General features: G+C 48.0%; 1 protein-coding gene across 1 annotated transcript in view; it reads right to left on the bottom strand.

Moving 5' to 3' along the window:
* tspan18b (tetraspanin 18b) overlaps nt 1-18,533 on the bottom strand; it is a 45,771-nt gene that overhangs the window by 17,230 nt on the left and 10,008 nt on the right. Inside the window, exon 2 of the mRNA XM_035416928.1 lies at nt 5,018-5,102. Within this exon, the coding sequence (XP_035272819.1) occupies nt 5,018-5,020 (3 nt within the window). The 5' untranslated portion in view covers nt 5,021-5,102. The remainder of the gene's footprint in view (nt 1-5,017; nt 5,103-18,533) is intronic.

The raw sequence follows: 18,533 nt of genomic DNA, 5'->3' as shown, positions 1-18,533 counted from the left end.
AGGAGGTGGAGGGGGGCTTGTCTGCACTGTAGGAATGAGCGTCAAGGGAAGAAAGCCTGAAAACACATCCCGGGACCACATAAACCAGATAGTGATTGACACCTGTCGCGAGCCAGCACGCCGACAGAGACCTGGGCTGGAAGTCGGCAGCAAGGACAGAAGACGATCACGTGTTTAATTGTGTCAGAGCCTCGACTCCTTTCCAAAAGAGGATGCTAACTGCTGCTGGGAGATACAACCGCAGGTCAATACATGCGGCTTGGGGCTGCGATCGATCGCTGAGGAATCCTGCGCAGCTCTTCCCCGTGATCTCCGGGGACCAACTCTAAGCCCTCCATCTCCAGAGGTCTTAACAGACGTGTAAACAGAGCTTCAGTCCGGCTGGTTAGCCGGGAGTGTGCTGAGCACCTCAGGCGGGTGGGGGGGGTGGAGCTTAGGAGAGTTAATAATGGTGACTATTATGGTGTCCGAGTGTTTTGAAAGGGAAACAAGCCTCTAAGACCTCTACTGGCCTTTCCTACAGCTCTGCCACATTTGGAGATGGAGTGGAGTGCAGGCTGGGCTCTATAGGCCGAATCTGCACGTTCAAGTTGCATCTAGTTCAGACAATGGGCTAGTTTCCCAGACATGGATTAAGCCTAGTCCTCGACTCAACTAAAATAGAAATTCAGTGAAGCACGCCATTGAAAACCGTTTTTAGCCTAGGAATAGGCTTCACTAAACTGTCTGAGACACCGGCCCTATGCAAATAAAGAAAAGTTCAGCATTAAAGGCATACTATGCAGGATTGTTTTTAGCCTTGTTGTGATCCAGTGTTTACAGTCCAAGAAGTCTCCTCCTCCGTCTTCAACCCCGCCCACTTACCCTGAGTACCCGACTTCAGCCATCCAGCAACCTAATGTAGCTAGCTGGACAGCTAGAGACAATGTTACTTACAGGTCCAACAGAAAACACGCCACCTCCACGTTGCTTTTAATCCCCTTGCAAACTTCAGCTGACGCCACCGAGGAAAAGCGATTTCAAGGTCAACCCTAGTTCTTGAATTAATCCTGTTGGCTTGTCATTTTGCTTCACTGTATCTGGACTTATACACTCCTCCGAAATTTGATCCCAAACCACAGGCTCTGTAGCCACACACCCCTCCCCACACAGAAAACAGTGACACACCCAGAAACGTCCCAAGCATATTTTAGAATAACAAATACGGGGAAGGTTACAGAATTTGGCAAAAGTGTGTAAAGACAGAGATTTCCAGTGCATCACTGATATGCCTTAGCATGGTTATTTTATAATATTCCCAAGCTAAAACTCCCGCATAGTATGTCTTTAAAAAGTAGTTCAATAATAAAAATGATGTTAGGTCTTGATTAGCCAATAGATGAAGCTGTGATTTCCCCAGGCACTCTCAGAGATGAAAGAGGAACAGTGCTCTTATGTACCCTGACAGCCCTTCCCTTCAGTCCTTTCATGCTTTCAATTCCAGACATAAATGAAAAGCAAGATACTTGTCTGAGTTTCCTCATTCTAAAAAGAAGGAATATAAATGAAAGTTAAAAAAAAAAAAACAAGAGAAAAAGAAGATGCAGTTTGAATAATGTTGCCCACCAGGCTAGATGTAGTTGATTTGAGACAGTCCCTCGTTGGTAGACAGTGTATTGAGTAGTGAGCCTGTTAAATTTAGTAAAAATACGGCTTCATTAAAATTTCCAAATAATGTAACAAAGAAAAATGGAATTTGTAAGCAGAGCTGAAGGAGAACTGCATAATGTATGCATAATGCAAATCTGTTTCCTGGAAAAATATAGGACAAGACTTTAAATGGGGAAAACAAACAGAAAGCCTCTGAGACCTTAATCTTTGACCTTGCGACTTTGACACTGATAGATTCCCAGGGTCTAATAAGAATGACATTTTATCAAAATGATCCAGGGGTCAGAGACGAGACAGCAGATGGACAAACTCAAAGCACAATTTTCTTATAAAATCCAGGTCTTTGTCATGATTTTTGCTAATAACAATCTTTGTTAATAACAACCTCAAAGGAAGAACCGGTGACACATTCAAGAGATCACACATTTTTAAAGTGATCATCGAAAAATTCCACTGTAACCCTTTAATAGTACAGAGCACATAAAAGACAGGTTTGAGGTACATTCCTTTTTCCAAGTTATTTCCCATTTTAAATTCCTTTAACCACACCGAGTCCTGTGCTAGTATTTATGCAGAAAGAAGAGGTGGGGTTTGGAGTTGTCTTTGGAAAAAGTATCATGGGCAGGGGCCAGCAATATTCTTGAATTTCACCTGCTTGTTGAAAGTTCCAGCCGCCGACTGGCTGACCATCTTGTCGGATACCTCTGCCCACCTTCCCACTACGCAGGTGGAAGTGGCATTCAACTCCAGTTTGAGGTTTGCGGGCCGGAGATAGCACTGCCCTCTCTTAAGGCCGGAGCCAAAATGACTGACAGTCACTTCGCAGGCGGAAGTGAGCTCAGAGGAACATTTGTTCTACCCTGCAGGCTTTTCACCCAAAACTCCTTCACGATGCTGTGCGCCGGGTCAGGAGGTCAGGCCTAAAACCTGATGCATTTTTTAGTACAAAAAGTCAATTTATCATTTACACATGCCCACTTGGTACCGAAAAGGCTGAAGAATTTACGAGCGGGTGGGTTTCTACTGGAATCCATCAGAGGCACGTTTTCTCAGGAGAAACATTGTAATTCCAAAACAGAGCGAGAGCATTTTATTATTTGGTTCTGATAACTGCACTGACTCTGTGGTAGAGAAATGGCCTGTTAGCACTCTGTTGTTATACACTTAACTGCGAAGTGTTTAAAAACGCCTCGTTCAGAGAGGTGACTGGGGAGTCAAAACAAGACTCCAGCTGGAAGGGTGGTGGGGGGAGGGGAGGGGGGGGGGAGGGGTTGCCCAAATTCTTTCAAACAGCTCTCTGTATGTGCACCATCTGCCCCTCGACAAACATGTCACCCCAAATTAGCTGTCTTGTACCCAGACAGAAGAGCCAGCTGAGAGAGAGAGAGAGAGAGAGAGAGATAGAGAGAGATACTCAATTATGCTAAAGACTCAACTGAGAGGGGCACTTTGTGGGCTTACTACACCTTCATACCTTGGAACCAACATGCAGTTTCTCCAGGACTTACATCAAACATGATTTCTAATTCATAAATGTAGCACTGACACCCTGGATGAACCGTGAGACAGAGCAGCTGTTACACCTGCATTGCATGGCACGACCGAGTATAATGGAATGCAACGGATTGGCGCATTCGTTGTTTTAAAGTCCTGTGAAATTGCCCATTGGGTCACGAGGCATGCTGTAGGGGGCTTGTGTTGCATCTCCAGGGAAAATGCATATAAGTTTCTGTATCTGATCATTACCATTCTGAGCAGCAGACAGAGAGATAAAAAGAGAGAGAGAGAGAGAGACAGACAGAGGGATAGAGAGAGAGAGAGAGAGAGAGTCTGAGCAAGCCCACAGAGCGGCCCGTGCTTCTGAGCATTCTGGCGGAAGAAATCAATTATTGAGAGACAAAAATACGGTGTCTAATAGATTCATGCAAACTGGGGGAAAAACAGAAAATATATCAGTTCTTTTGTGTATTGAGTCCTGGAGGCCTAAACAGGGAGAAGAAACAGTGCTCTTTCAGACTGAAGAGGACTAACACGGGCCTGGTTTGAGGATTTAAGAGCCTCTACACACGAGCATCTGTTAGACATTAGCAAATCCAGATTTTTTTTCCCCTTGTAAACCTGAAGAAAAAAAAAACATCAAAGAGAAAGTTCTGCTCTGACATGAAAAGGTTGAGTAAACAAAAAACATATCACCTACTTCCAAATCCAGAAAAATGTTCTTCGCCCGAACGAAAAGAATAAACTATTTCCAAATATATCCATGTATGGACATGGGCTTGCAAAGACCATATTTATAGCAGAATAATGGAATATAATTCAGTGGAAAAATGTATGCTTATACTGAACTGGACATCTGACAACTTTGTGGTTTAGATAGGTGCAACAGGCATGCGGCTGAAATGTTTAACTGAACAGCTAATGGGTAAAATTGCCACTTATTAGCCATGGAAACAAGGCAACCACAGCACTGTACCCGAATCCTCCCCTCATTCCACCCTGTGCTTTCGGAAGAGTGCTGCTGTCACTTAACACCTCCTAGAGAAGCCAACAGCTGAAGCCACACCCTGCGTCTTAACCAAGTCAAGCATGAAAGCAAAACCCCTCTCCCCTTTTCTGCTTTTCTGCAAGACATAAACAAGCGGGGCAGCCGCCATTTTTAAAGGCGCATTCATTAGCGGAAGAATGCCTTTCATGGCTGGATCCCGGGATTCCTCGGTGACAGTGTGATGTCTGTGTTATAGTTCCCTTTAACCTTTCTTCTACACTTCACCCGTCAATGTGCTCTGAATTTTAATGCCATGCAGGCCTGATGCAAATCAAGCCTGCATAAAGACCTGCACTGGGGTGACAAACAACAAGAAAGCCAGCTGGGCAGGCATGAAAACTGGGCAAAAAGAGAAAAAAAAAACCTGCTGACAATGGTCCCGAGGTCCAGCAGCCCCGTGTGTGACCACTGACCGAATCCAAGTTCTGTACGACATCTTCTCAGATTTCCCAAATTAAGTTCACACAAGCAATCCAAACCCAATCGATTGGCTGCTGACACGGTCAAGACGAGGCTGACATCGTAGCAAATCAGCGAATCAGTGGTGATATGAGAAAATAAAAAAATCACGAAGGAAGGTAGAGGTGATTAATCCATAAGAATATGACTTTGGATGAATAAGTGCTCGTTTGGGGCAGAAATGGCTACTCTGAAATCGACAGCACCCTCTCTCGGGACTTAAAGACGGCATCGAAAATCGAAAGCCATCTGGCTTTATGTTGGGCCGCAGTGCTGAGGAGGTCTCTGGTTAATGATTAGGAGTCACCGGAATTCACACAGTGATGAATTAGAATTGAGGAAAAAAAAAAAAAAACACCTTACCATGTGTGCCTGTAAGAGTCTCTTCTTTCAGCTGGAGGTGGAACGCGTAGACTCTCTTCTTCAGGCCCTCAGAACTGTTCATCAGCTGCAGAAGGAGCAAAAGACAGATGCAGGTCGCTTTTAAACGACAGTCTACGGAACGAGAAGCGAAAGATACGTCACGCGGACATCCCGCAGCGCACAGCGAGGGCGCACTCTTAAGAATTTAGCCAACACGCTCTGAAATCCATTATTCAGCCCGCGCTCGTCCTGGCACGGCGATGCGCGTTTACCGGGCCTCTTTACCTTCCTGAATATTTCACCACACAGCTAGAGGGGGAAGTGAGCAGGGGGGGGAGAGCAAGGGTTCGGCTCCTTTAATTGAACACAGCGGTGGAAGCAGGTAAAATATTTATGGCGGGCGCAGGATATTGGTGTGTGTTTTCTTCCCTGCGTGGGCTGTTAAACTCTTCGGTGGCTCGCCCAGGATTTAAGTACTTTCCTTGTTATCGCTGCCTCTAACCTTTATTTGCATCATTAATTTTTTTTTTTTTTTTTGCAAACAACATTCCTAGCTAATTAGCTCTGACTGTCTCAGCAGTGCGTCTGGAAGGCTAACGGGGCTAACGGGGCTAAACGCCTTTAACTTATCGCTCCTGTTTCTTCACCACAACAGTGATTCTGAACTGAATACAGGGCATTGGGGCCAATTAAAACCTCGATCCATGCAGTATGTCTGCCCCCGCTCCCCCCTAAAAAGAGATTTCAGCTCTTATTTTTTAAGTGAATGCTCCCTTGCCCCCTACATCTGAGAAATGTACTCTGATGCCCGCAGGAGTCACGTTATTGCAGATTTTCAAAAATAAATCTTGGACTGAGGGCAGATAAAACTCTAATTCAAGATTTGTACTCCCAGTAAAATGGTAGGGTGTCTTTACTATAGGGGGAGGAGTCCTCATGAAGAGAGAAAGCTGTAGACCATGGTATTCACAGGAGGGATGGGGCCAAATACAAATACCATTTTCGGCAACATTCAAATAATGCGTTCTGCCCGAATGTTTTCTCCTCCGGGAATTTGGCTAATATTATTTGGATTCGGATCTTTTTTCCCGTCTCTTTGATGTGATTCGCTCAGAGGTCAGCACCAAGTTCCTCAATTACACACATACATAGATCCTGTAGTATTTGCATACATGCTCAAGTCATTTTCTAGAACATGTTTGTTCTAGCCACAATTCAAGCCATAGCAGCCTCCAACAGAGGAAGTTACTTGTCCTAACTCATGACGTTGATACACATCAAAGGCAAACAGCTCCTGTGAGACCAGGTCTGTGGTCTGGCCCTACAATCATCTCCTTCCTCATCTCCCACGGCTTCCCCTTGGAGCGCCACTGTAGCGCGTACAGCTAATGGCGCTAATGTGCGGCATGCTGGCAGGGGTCGGTCACATTGTTCAGTTTCCATGACAACTGACACAGAGGAAAATAAAGCACCAATAAAATCCCACGAGTAGGGGGTGGGGGGTGGGTGGTGGGGGTGGGGGTTGGGTGTGGACTGGTGGCAGAGGGAACTGGGAACCCTGCACTCCAGATTGAAGTTCAGTTAGGCAGGATGCTCAGGAATCTCAGAGAGACACGGTAGAGATCAGAAAAGGTCTCCACTGCTGGTCAACCAGAAAGAGAAAACAATCTACACAGAACACGGCTCATTTGCTACGACTCCCAACTGAATATACAGTACATCTCACGTTCGTGCGCCGAAAGCACTCAAATTACAAAACAAACAGAAAATACGTCAATATTAAGATTGTTTTTCATCTTATAAAAGGAAAGATAATCGTTTTATATTATGACTATTAGTAATAGGATTATATTATGCAATTGCTCTGTAGTTTCATTGACACATTGAATCACAGCTGGCTAACAGTGCCTGTGGTTTTTGCTCTCAACCATTTAGTTACATATTCACACATCTGGATTTACAATCTGAGACCGTTAAGATTAGAGTACCATGCTAAGGAATACAGCAGTAGTGCCCCAGCTGCGATTCCCACCCCAGGGGTCAGGACCTTGTAAAAGATTTCCATGCTGTGCAGAATGGAATCACAGATTCTCTATGTTCGCCCAGATGGTCAGCTCCTGTGTTCCTCCTGTCCCCTCTTATTCTTTCCCATGATAACAGGCGTCTCTTGTGCTATGCAAGACAAAGAGCTTCTATTGTCACTGGTGCTGTCCTCGGATACTGCTCTGTTTCATGCATGTTACATCCGTAACATGCATGAAACTGGGATGTTTCAGCTGTCAACAGCAAGAGACAGTAATTTCTATGTACAAAAAGAGCATGCGGTTGACCATCTGGTTAGCCTAGCAAATTTGTGACGGAACACTGCACGTTGCATGTTTAGATTACTTCCTGATGTGCACTGTGGCCTTGTCATGTCATATCACAGCTCCACCCCCAACACCCGGCGACTCCATCCGTAAGTAAAACCCCAGATGGATGCTTGATGTTTCCTTCAGGAGGAAGAACAGCTCTGGGCAGCCGGGGGTGGGTGGGGGGGTAGACTGCACAGACTCTTGCCCAGGGACAGGTGCAGCAACCCACCCCCCACGCAAACTCTAACAGACCACCCTCCTCTCCTCTGCTGGATACTTCCACGCTTACTGGGTGGCTTTGTAACAATATCATTGACAGCCTAAACATGATGTACATTAGTAGTCGGTTTTTTGGCACGGATTTGAAAACACTCCCTCACAGAAATATACTACAATTTATTGTGAATATGTGAACTTTTTAGGAAATATTATATTTAATTAAATACAGCATAGTATATTACAAAGTCAGAAAATTGCAATAATTTCTGTATTTGTCCATATATTGCGATGGGTTGTACTATCCTAGAAATGTGTCTTCTTTAAATACATTTTCAGTATATTTCAGTTCCAGAGGAATTTTCTCGTTTCACAACTCATTCCCATTCATCTCCCTAAAACGCCCTGGCATACAGCGTCAAACCCCCCTCCCCCAGCTGGAAGGGGTTCGGTCGGGGGTCCGTCGGCTGCGTGGCACGACCAAGGCCCCGGCAGCCTCTGATACCGGGGGCGCCCGGCGGCACGCTTGCGGTCCCCGGGACCCGAGACGCTGCTCCCGTTCAAAGCGCGCTGCGCCTCGCCGCTCGGCGAGAGAGCAGAGGAGGGGGCGGCGGCGGCGGCGGGAGGAGAGAGAGGACGGCTGTTAGCGAGGGCAGGGCTTTCATCTCCGTGTCCCTGTGGACCTGCAGGAGCTCGGCCGTGTCCTTGCTGCTCCGCAGACTTCGCTCCATTGATGTGGCTGAGTGTGTGACAAACAGCGCTCCGGTACGCCACGACCGGAAAAAGAACACAGCCACGCTCAAGGTCTTGAAAGCGGAGCAGGGCCTTGGATTGATCTTTTTTTTTTTTCCTTTTTTTCATTCTTCTTTTGAACATGAGCTTTTTCAAAAAAAAAAGAAAAAAAAAGAAAAATCAAAACATTCCTTTCCTGAGAGTCTGGCCATTGTGAGGTCCATGTTAAACACCTTCGTTGTTTGTGTTCATATGAATTGCATGAATGCATTCAAAATAGGAAAAAGAAGAAAAGGCACTAAAGAAAAAGCAACTGGAAGAAGAAAGAAAGCACTCAACATTAAGTCTGTCATATTTGGGGCTTTTACTGGATATCAACTGTCATAACAGTGGCCTTGGCGACAATGATGAGTGCTCTGGTGGGGGCGGGGTATGCTTCAGGTGTGCTCCTGCAGGTGGGAGGGGCATGCTTCAAGTGTGTTTCTGCAGGTGGGAGGGGCATGCTTCAGGTGTGTTTCTGCAGGTGGGAGGGGCATGCTTCAGGTGTGCTCCTACAGGTGGGAGGGGTATGTTTCAGGTGTGCTCCTCCAGGTGGGAGAGTTGATCAGAGGAAGCTCATATCGAAGGTGCTGAGACATCACCACAGGCCAGATCATGTGTTACTGAACACACGGCGCTTGCTCCTCTTCCCCTTTCCTCAGACCCGCCCTCGTTTCCCAGGCCCCAAGGCCAAGCCAAGCCCCCCCACCCCAAATCGCCCCCATGCAGGGCCATCTGAATAAGGCTTTGAAGTGGAGCGATTAAAGATGAGGGAACAGAGGAAGAGAGACAGGTTGGACCTGCGGGGGGGAGCGCATCGCTCTGAGGGACAGGAAGAGGCAGTGAGCGCCGGGCCTTTGGGAAGCAATTAGGCGAGCGCCCACTCAGAGAGAGCTACGGCGGGACCACCAGGAAGCCCAGCTTCCCTCTCTCCACCCTCACATGCACCGGGAGAGGGGGGAGGGGGGGGGGGGGGGGGTGGGCCGGGTCAAATCCACGTTCTGCGACCCCGCCTTCACACCTCAGGGCTGGCGGGCCACAGCAATCCACACCAGTGACAGAGAACTCCCCAAGTGCCAGCTGTCGGCTAAATGGCAAACTACATACCTCTGTTTGGCCAGCTATGAGACATATAATTAAGGTTTGCTGATTAATTTAGTAAAAATGATGTCATCTGAATTTGCCTCCTTGCTGAGCTCACCTTATTGGACAGTGCGCTGTCAGTGGTTAGTCAGCATGGTGCTGCAGTTCCTGATTCAGTGGTGTTCCAGTCAATAAGCGGGAATATCACATGTAGCCAGCTATACTCTGTGAGATTTTTTAAACTGTTTGACATCCACAGGCCACTTGGAAGGCGCTCCTCAGCCAACTGTCATTGGTTGTTGGACCTAGCATTAGGAAACGAGATAAGGGATTACACGATCTGAGCAGGCGTAAGCTTGAAAGAGATTCATGGGAAACTCTTGAGGGCAGCTAAAATAGCTACACAGAGATGAAAATTAGGCAGTAGACATTAGTGAATGAAACACTAAGCTACATCTCAGCCCTATGTGGATACAGATGTCCAGGAGGTCTGATGTACAAGGACTACACAAGGGCTCAGAACTGCAGTAACTCTGACTAATGACACCAAAGAAAATTCCAGGAAGCAACTAAAGCAGTATTTTATTTTCTTACTGGCAACACTGCATTGTCTGCTTCTTGCTTTGATGTGCAGCCAGATACGGCAATGGCACAAGAGCATGCCTCTGCCTGCAGCCCACACAGGTGAGCTCCCACAGCCTCCCGCTGAGCTCACCTGACTGAACGGTGCGCATACCTGCTCTCTGGCCCTGATCCTGCTGGGCCAAGGCCAGGGTGCAGCACAGGAGAGGCGGTTTGATTATTCAGGGCTGACTGATTGCAGGGATCGAGGTGTGATGATTACAGGAAGAATGATTGCGCTTACTGAGCCTGGATTATTTCGTGCTTAAAGCCTGCAGGTATGAGGAACAGTCACTGTGCCGGTTTGAGTTGTGCCTGTGTGGGGCTTCGATAAGTGCGCACTGATTGTTTTGCAGGTACTGAGCGGGGGTGGATTATTGTGGACTGATTGCTGTAGAAAGTCTTATTCACCCAACACCCATGGAAACCAAGGCATTCCACCCCCGCACAACAGTACCTACCTTTGAAATTACCTGTAAATTTACTGTGAGATACTTCCTATGCAGTGATTCATGGTTCCAGAAGTTATGTGTTGTTTACATACATGAACCAGCACGTGTTCAGGCACACACGCAACACAGAGGGTGCTGTTCTTGTTCTTATCAACAGGACAGATGTCTGCAAGATGGTCTTTCAAGGGAGCGTGACTGCCCAGTGGGCTCAGTATAAATTGAGCTTCAAGCCACTATTTGTTTAACAATTTGCTTAATTGTATGCATTTTCTGGACAATCAATAATTTCAAATCAATTACTGCTGTCAGTCTCGAGATTAATGGCAACTCTGCGGCTCAGCAGGTTAGCATATAAGCGTCGTGTTTTGATTCCCACAAATCTCACGGAGGAAATCCGTCCGAAAGAAGCTGAGAAAGAATGGGAACGACGCGCAACGCCAGAGGCAGCACCGAAAACGCGCGGACCGAAGCGGGGCGAAGAGAGAGAGCACTGCGGCCACACGGAGCCCGCGTTCCCTCTCCCGCCCGCAACATCTCCCAAAGAGGATTTACAGCGAGGCGAGATTTATTTTTATCTGTTACTGCACCAAGGATGTTAAAACTCCCAGAGAGCGCCCGAGCCTGTGATTTATGACTGCAGGGGGGTCAGAAGCAGCGGCTCCACTCTCATTTCCCACAAAACGCCGCATGCACCTCCACCCCCACACAGCGCTGACCACCGCTGCTGCGCGAGAGCAGCACTTCAGCATTCTGAAATGGATGCTCTTAAGACTTAGCCTGCATTCCACATACACAACCGGTTCCTAGCATTTCTTCTGAAAAGGCAAACATCTGGCCTCAATTTTAGACTTACACACAAAAAAAAGGTAAGCACTACCGGAGTGGACTCCATTAGGTCAGGTTATGACAAACATCTCAAGGCGCTTGAAAGGAACACACAGTGCCAATCTGTGGAGATCCACTACCACGCTGTTGATTTAAAGGAGACCGCAAATGTTTGATCTCCCCTGGTCCTTCCTGGTCGAAGCTGCGTGGTCGTGGTTCTTGCCCACGCATTGCCTTGCCCCAGGGGGGGTGTGCGGAGCCCGTGACGGCTCCCTCCCTGATTGCCAGCGACGTTTATTGGCCTGAGATGATAAACTTTTCAGTGAGCGTTTCAGGGAGAAAAAGCAAACAAGGGAGGAAACACGCTGCGGGCGGACTGCAGCCCTTTGGGTTTTAGCTCCCTAACCAAATCCAGATGAGCCTCTTACTGCATGTGCTCTTTTTCTCAGAGTCGCAAGTCCCTGATGCCAACCCTCTGGAACAGCACACGCATGCAAGAGAGCACCAGTTCAATTACAGGGAACCAGGCTCTGACATCACAGAACCACAAGCTGTGATGTCATAATGGAGAGCAAACATTCTGTGTCTAACCACCAATGGGGGGGCAGCTTCCAGAATTACACAGCAACAACCCAGTGGCCATATTGTAGAAACGTCATATCTTAAGTCCAAAGTTGAAATCTGACAAGCCTAAAATTTTTCACACATTTGCATTTTTGACATAAATCTTTAAAATTTGAAAGTAAATTTTTTAATTCAAAATTAACTTTAGGCATTGCGTCTTATCTTACTCCATCCTATTGTATCTCAGGTTAAGAAATCCTAAATACTCAAACCGAAATCGAACCAAGGCCACATTTTTCATCTTGCGCACAGCTGATCTTTTGTGCAAATAAACAAACTAGCTCGTGCTAGCAAACTTTATCTTTTATTTCCAATGGCTAACAACAACGAAGTTAGGACACCAACAGGGTCATTCTAAAGTTAGAGCACTTTATTCAGAATTTTGGCAAGTTAGCATGCTTTGTTATGTGCTTTTCCTTCCTCGAGCAGGAAAATGGACTATTCTGTACTGACTGTTTTCCTAAATGAAGACCTCACTCAAAGTACCATGGTTACTATACAGATAAGATATGATGTCACAGTTAGGACGTTTCTGTTATACGGCCCCAGGTGAGGTGCGGAAACCTACAGCCACCGAACGACTGGAAAGCTGCTAGGATAAGCTCAGCTACATCACCGTCACTCCTAACACAAGCGAGCAGCAGGGGCCGGTTCACATTGTTCACGGTTCACCCTGCATACCATCCTGCACATCAACACCAGCCTTTTCATTGCAACACCACTCTCTGGCTGAAAAGACTCTTTAAGCCGAGTGCTGCATTATTTAAAGAATGTAGTACATAAATGAATAAAATCTTTGTTCGTTCACCCGAAAGCTTGCGTTTGAGCCTGGAGAAGCATAAACATGCAAGACATCGATCAACACATGCTACTAGGATAAAACAAATAAACGAATGGAAAAAATAATACTAATTATTCTTATGAGGATAGGCAGATGACACTGGGGATGATGGAGACAGCACTGCCATCCGTGAGGAAGAGACAGACAGGGAGGTATGGGCATTGCTCACTGTGCAGTAGCTCCATAGGCCAGAGCCACAGGAGTGAACCTGGACTCTGAATGTCAGGAGGGCCTGCTGTCTCCCCATTCACTCGCCCTGCCCCCTACCCCCCCCCCACCCCCAGCATGACGCCCGCTATCCCAGCATGCACGGGCACACCCACCAGGCCTCACGGCCAGGCAAAGGGGTTTTTGCGGTTCCGTGTTCATTTTCTGATGCCTAAACCACGTCTGTACTTCACGCATTCCATCTTGGTGGAGCTCATCCACCTCAGTGCGCCGAATTTGAAAGCCGCGTATATTGAAGGGCCTCAGAAGACAAGAAAAGGGAAATGAGAGCTCAGTGATTTATGTCTCCCGCATCCTGTACTCAAGCCATATTCCTGCTACACACTGGACGGCTCTGGTGATGCGCAGCCACAGCATATCCCTATGCAGGCCATGGAGTCCCATTGCCAAGTGACTTAGCTGAAAGCTCAAAGAGGTGAAATATACAATTTATTCACTTATTATACACTATAATATAGAGCGACTTACAGGACAGTGTGTACAGAAAGGCTTGATAAACACCAATATCGATTCAGAAATTGTGTGTAACAATCAAACTTAAATGGAGAAGGATCATTGTGCTGCACCTGTAGCACGCAGGGCATTCCCCCAGTGCCAAGGGAGTCTGGCCTGGTCATCAGGGCACCAGCATGTTCGTGTGAACTTCCTCTCTCTGCTGGTGTAATCGGCATTGTGGGAACAGGAAGAGAGTGAACATGCAGGAGGAAAATCAAGCCTGCAAATAGCAGAGCATTCCCCATGGCAGCTGTCCTTTATGGTTTATATCTTCTTTGCAATATCTCTATTATCTTTTTTTCCCCTCTGCATCCAGTTTGGAGAACAGTCAATCGTATCTGGAGGCCTGCGCATCATTGCGACAACCTCCATAAATCTGGAAGCGAGCGATCTAGTACAAGCATCCAACAGTACAAGCAGCACTGCCAGCTGAACAGCACAATGATCCAGCATGTGCAGCCTCTTTCCGCAGCAGAACAGCACAGTGCTCCAGCGTGTTCAGTCTCTTCCCACAGCTGAACAGCACAGTGCTCCTGCGGGTTCAGTCCCTCCCCGCAGCTGAACACAGTCTGGTTATGACACAGTCCCACAGTCCGTTCCCACCAAACCGACCACCCCGGAGGAGAGAAAGAGTAAACACATGAAGACGCATTCAGCTCCTCGGGGAGCGCGTGGGGGGTGCGGAGGTAGGGGAGCTGGGGGGGAGGGGGGGGGGGGGGAGTTAGGGAAAAGGCCATCCGCTCTCCACACTCTCATCTCATCACAGTGGAGGGCAATCAGCGGGAGGCTGAGAGCAGGCGCGTCAGGAGAGATCAGCCTCAGCATGAGGGCCCTCTGAAAACCTTATTTAATCACGGGCGGTGCGGAAGAGGCACACGCAAAGCACCGCGCCGCGCCGCCGCCGCCGACACCTCAGCCCTCCAGCCTCCGGCCCGAAAGGGCATTCGAGAGGAACGACCAAATTAGGGTCCTCAAGCTGAAATGTGGCTCTCTTTCCTTTTTTTACAAGCCCAGAGTCACCAAAGCCATCTGACTAGCATACACCATCGGGACCATTTTGGGAAAGAGAGGTGAAGGTCAACTGGGCTCTCTGCTGCCGGGCTACGACGCACTTGGGTCTGGATATGTGGGAAAAGGGAGTTCCTGTCATTACCCCGCAGCAAATCATTCAGAGAAGCAGGGCGAGGGAGAAGTCGTAACATGAGCCTCCTTGGAAGACGTCTAGACTGCGCTCCCTGAAGGAACGTCTGTGGGTTTCCAGCGCAAACTTTCGACGTGAGGCGAGAACAGAAATCGGTTCGGTTTCGCTCACAAAGGCAACGGCGATAACAGCTTTCATTCATCATTTGCAGCCACTGAGGCCAAAGGCTGTCACCCCGAGGAACACACATCCTCTATCAGTGGTCCAGTAATCTCTGGACTGCTGAAATCTATTCCTTCACAGAAATGGTAGATGAACGATTCTAGTCTAAAACTGAGCTCAACACATGTTGATTTTCAGGAAAAAAGACCAAGCATTTTTCACTGATAGGTACTGCCCTTTGAGCAAATCAATAACGTTGGTTAATTTCTATAATTCATGGATGAAAGACAAAAGAAAAGGGGAAAAATAATGAATAATGAATGAATCATTAAAATATTCGGTCTTCAAAGAAAGAAAAAAAATACGATACAGTCTTTGCTGCTGATCCAGAAGACCCAGCAAGGCCTGTAATTAAGTGGGGGACGAACAATGATGAAACATAATGCAATCAGCCAGGCATGCAGGTTACGCACCAAACGTTTCAGGGCATCCAAACGTGGAATAACAATAAGACTGCAAGTGAGCGGGGCCGTCTACAGTCCTTAACCACCGGAGAAAACCGAGACCACACAGAGGACAGCGCTCGTAGGGCACTTTCTCACACGAGTCATTTCATATGCAGCTACAGCACCTCTCCATCTGCCTCTGTGTTTTTTTGGTGGGGGGGGGGGCAACTTTAGTATTAGTACTTTGGGGGCCTGAGTAATCCTGTTTTCTCCTGGTCTCCTGGCCACACATGGGGCTTTGATTTACGTGCCTCTCGCGCGCGGGTGGGACCTGTTCCCCAAAGTCAAACGCGGTCCAGGCTCCGGCTGTACGGATGAACCCCTCCCCGCGCGGTCGGCTCAGAATTACAGAAGCGAATGACGCTGGGGCGTAAAATTTGATTGGGCTGCGCTAATTCCTGGCACACAGCGAACGGATTGAATCTCTGTTTAAAGACATTACGGAGTAAGGGGAGATTTAGCTATTATGGCTACATTATCAGATAGAAGAGGAGAGGGAAAGGCTTTCATCTCTCCATAATTTTAATGAAAAACCTGTCCATGACACGGCTTAAGAACGGACAAAAAGACAGAGGGAAAGCGATGCCGGACCATCTGAATTTAAGGCAAGTAAAATGGGTCTGTGCTTCACAATATCACTTACAAAATACACCCCCAAAATCATCATGCTCTAATTTATGATCCTGAATGAAAAATACAAAAATACAGGCCTTGGCTGCCTGGTAGCCCATCTTGCCAGGACACTGGGTTTGTACATGTGTGGGTGAAACTGTGGCAGTGCTAGATCTGTCCAGTAACCCCACAGGGTGGGGCTTAGCATCCTGTAGCACCACCCACTGAGGGAGGGGCACCGCCGGTGGGATGTCCTCTGTAAAATTCAATTCATGTAGGAAATTTCATTGACGAGGCCTACAAATACAACAGGGAAGTAACAGGTCTAGAAGTACATACAGCCCTGGTGGATTAGGCAAAGAATTGTGGGTACTCATTTCCAAAGCTTGTGAATGTGCAGTTCCACAGATGTGCACTTGTCTAAGCCTGGAAAAATGTGCGTGACTGCATATCTACTTTTGCACACACTCTGTGAAAGTTCTGCGTTTTATTAATCTCATTACGCCCCCCCCCCCCCCCCCCAACAGATGCTCCTGTAATTCCATAATCAGTTTGGAAGCCATTGACATTGAAGCATGGTCCTGTTTTTCGGCTGGCAGAGAAACTTACTTATGAGTTGATGGGGAATGCGGTCCAAGCGCGTTGCGTTTGCACTGTCACATCTCAGCCAGTGGGCCAGGACGCTGGGGGCCATCGCCCCACAATTATCATTTATGAAGGCAGAGTCACCAGCCTCTCCAAACCGCCAGCAGCTGAGGCATCACCACGTAAACGCTTTATTTGTTTCTCCGGTTTCTGGGCATCCGTCTCGCAAACAGGTGTTTACGATCAGGCCGAGGCTCGCTGGCTACGAGTCAGGTGACTCAGAGCCGGGAGCGCGTCCAGCCTTATCGCTCGCCCGACTCGCGACGCTTCGGCGGGGAGAGAGAGAGAGAGCCGCCGCGTTTCATTCGGCGTTTCCTTTCTTCCGACGCCGCATTTCGATTTAACCCCTCGCCCCCTCGAGCACAAAGCCACTCGCGAGCGAGCTCTCGCTTTTGTTCAATTTAGCACAATAAAGGGGACGGGATCCTTCGCCTGCCGGCGATGGAAACAATGGAGATTAAATCCATTCCATTATAGCATTGAAATTGCTGGTAAATGTATGGCTTAAACCATATCACACTCACCGTATATGCAACCTGAAGAGGCTGATATCTGAAGGTCATCGGTACATTAAGAACGCTGCTTTTATGGTCTAATTCACCCAAATTTCTCAGCTAATGGATGAAGAGTGCTTTGATTGCTGTAGCAACCCACCTTCACCCAAGAAAGAGGACGCAGGCTGGATTAATAGAGACCACGTTCCCTTTCACTAGTCCTTCAAACCCCAGTCCTCCAGAGCGCGCTACTGCAGGGCACCTCACTGTAAGCTGACAATCCCCACTCCGGAGTGTAACCGCTAAGCGCCGTCACGCTCCACAACCCGCGGCCCAATCATCCGCAAGCAGGGCAGCGCCCAATCATCCGCAAGCAGGGCAGCGCTCACGCCCGCAGGCACCAGGGAATCGGAGTCCTCTTACTGCAGCGAGCCTCAAAAAGAGGGGGGGGGGGATATAGGCCAGACCATGTGTTGATGAAGTGAGAGAACAGCGCAATAGCGTAACGTTTAGGGAATTGGGCTTCTGAAAGAAAAATGTCAGCTCTGCAAATCCATTTTCTGCACAGCCTCATCTACCCTCTCAGCCCACGCCGGGGCTACTCGGGCCAACGTTTACCAAGAGGTCGAGCTGAAGGGGCTCATCCGAAACTGGCTCGCACCTCAGGCTGGCTTTAGAGCAGTGACCTACAAACCCCCGCACAGCTGTATCCTTAAATAGGCTGGCTGAAATTTTTATGAAGGTGCAAGCAGCACTTGGTCTTGCAGTTGGAATCCTTTCATCCTTGAAGGAGAAAAAAAATAGGAGCATCCACCATACAGAATTAATCTGCGATAAGCTCTCAGACTACTACAGCCCCCACAGTAGAGCAGATAGCAGAAAGTCTGCTGAAAAAAAAAAATAACTTGACACAAGGCACATGCAATGATGACATAACCCCTCAGCTTATCCGTGAATGTGGACCAAGGCTGGTCCATACTGTTGGTCTTGGTTTTGAAGCATCGCCCTGCATGGATACAGCTGTTCATTTAGGGAAGCACATGTCCTTAGTGCAGGGCCCCCACTCCTGGAAAGCCACAGGATCCGCTGCTTTCATTTCCTACATAGCATTTCAGCGATCCATTAAAACAGCTGACTGTAGTTAATCAACCTGGCCTGGTCTTGCTTGTGTTTTCTCCGCAGGGCCATGGCTGGGGACCCCTGCATCGATTGAAAGGATGAGGTCGTCTAATGCTCCCAGATCCAGCACTCATTGGATGTGTCATGAAAGCAGGGCTGAGAAATAAAAGTGACAGGTGGACCCCCAGATGGGCCCCCCCCCAACCCCCAGGTCATGTGACAACACCCCCCCGCACGCACACCTGCACCACTCCGGGGCACAATCAAGCCAGACTTCTCCTTGCAGCTCGATGGCCCTACACCCACTCAAACCCACACTCCGCTGCA

This window comes from Anguilla anguilla, chromosome 5 (genome assembly GCF_013347855.1).
Source record: "Anguilla anguilla isolate fAngAng1 chromosome 5, fAngAng1.pri, whole genome shotgun sequence".
NCBI lineage: Eukaryota > Metazoa > Chordata > Actinopteri > Anguilliformes > Anguillidae > Anguilla > Anguilla anguilla.
Note: the sequence above shows the minus strand (reverse complement) of the source record. Positions and strands in the feature narration are given on the sequence as shown.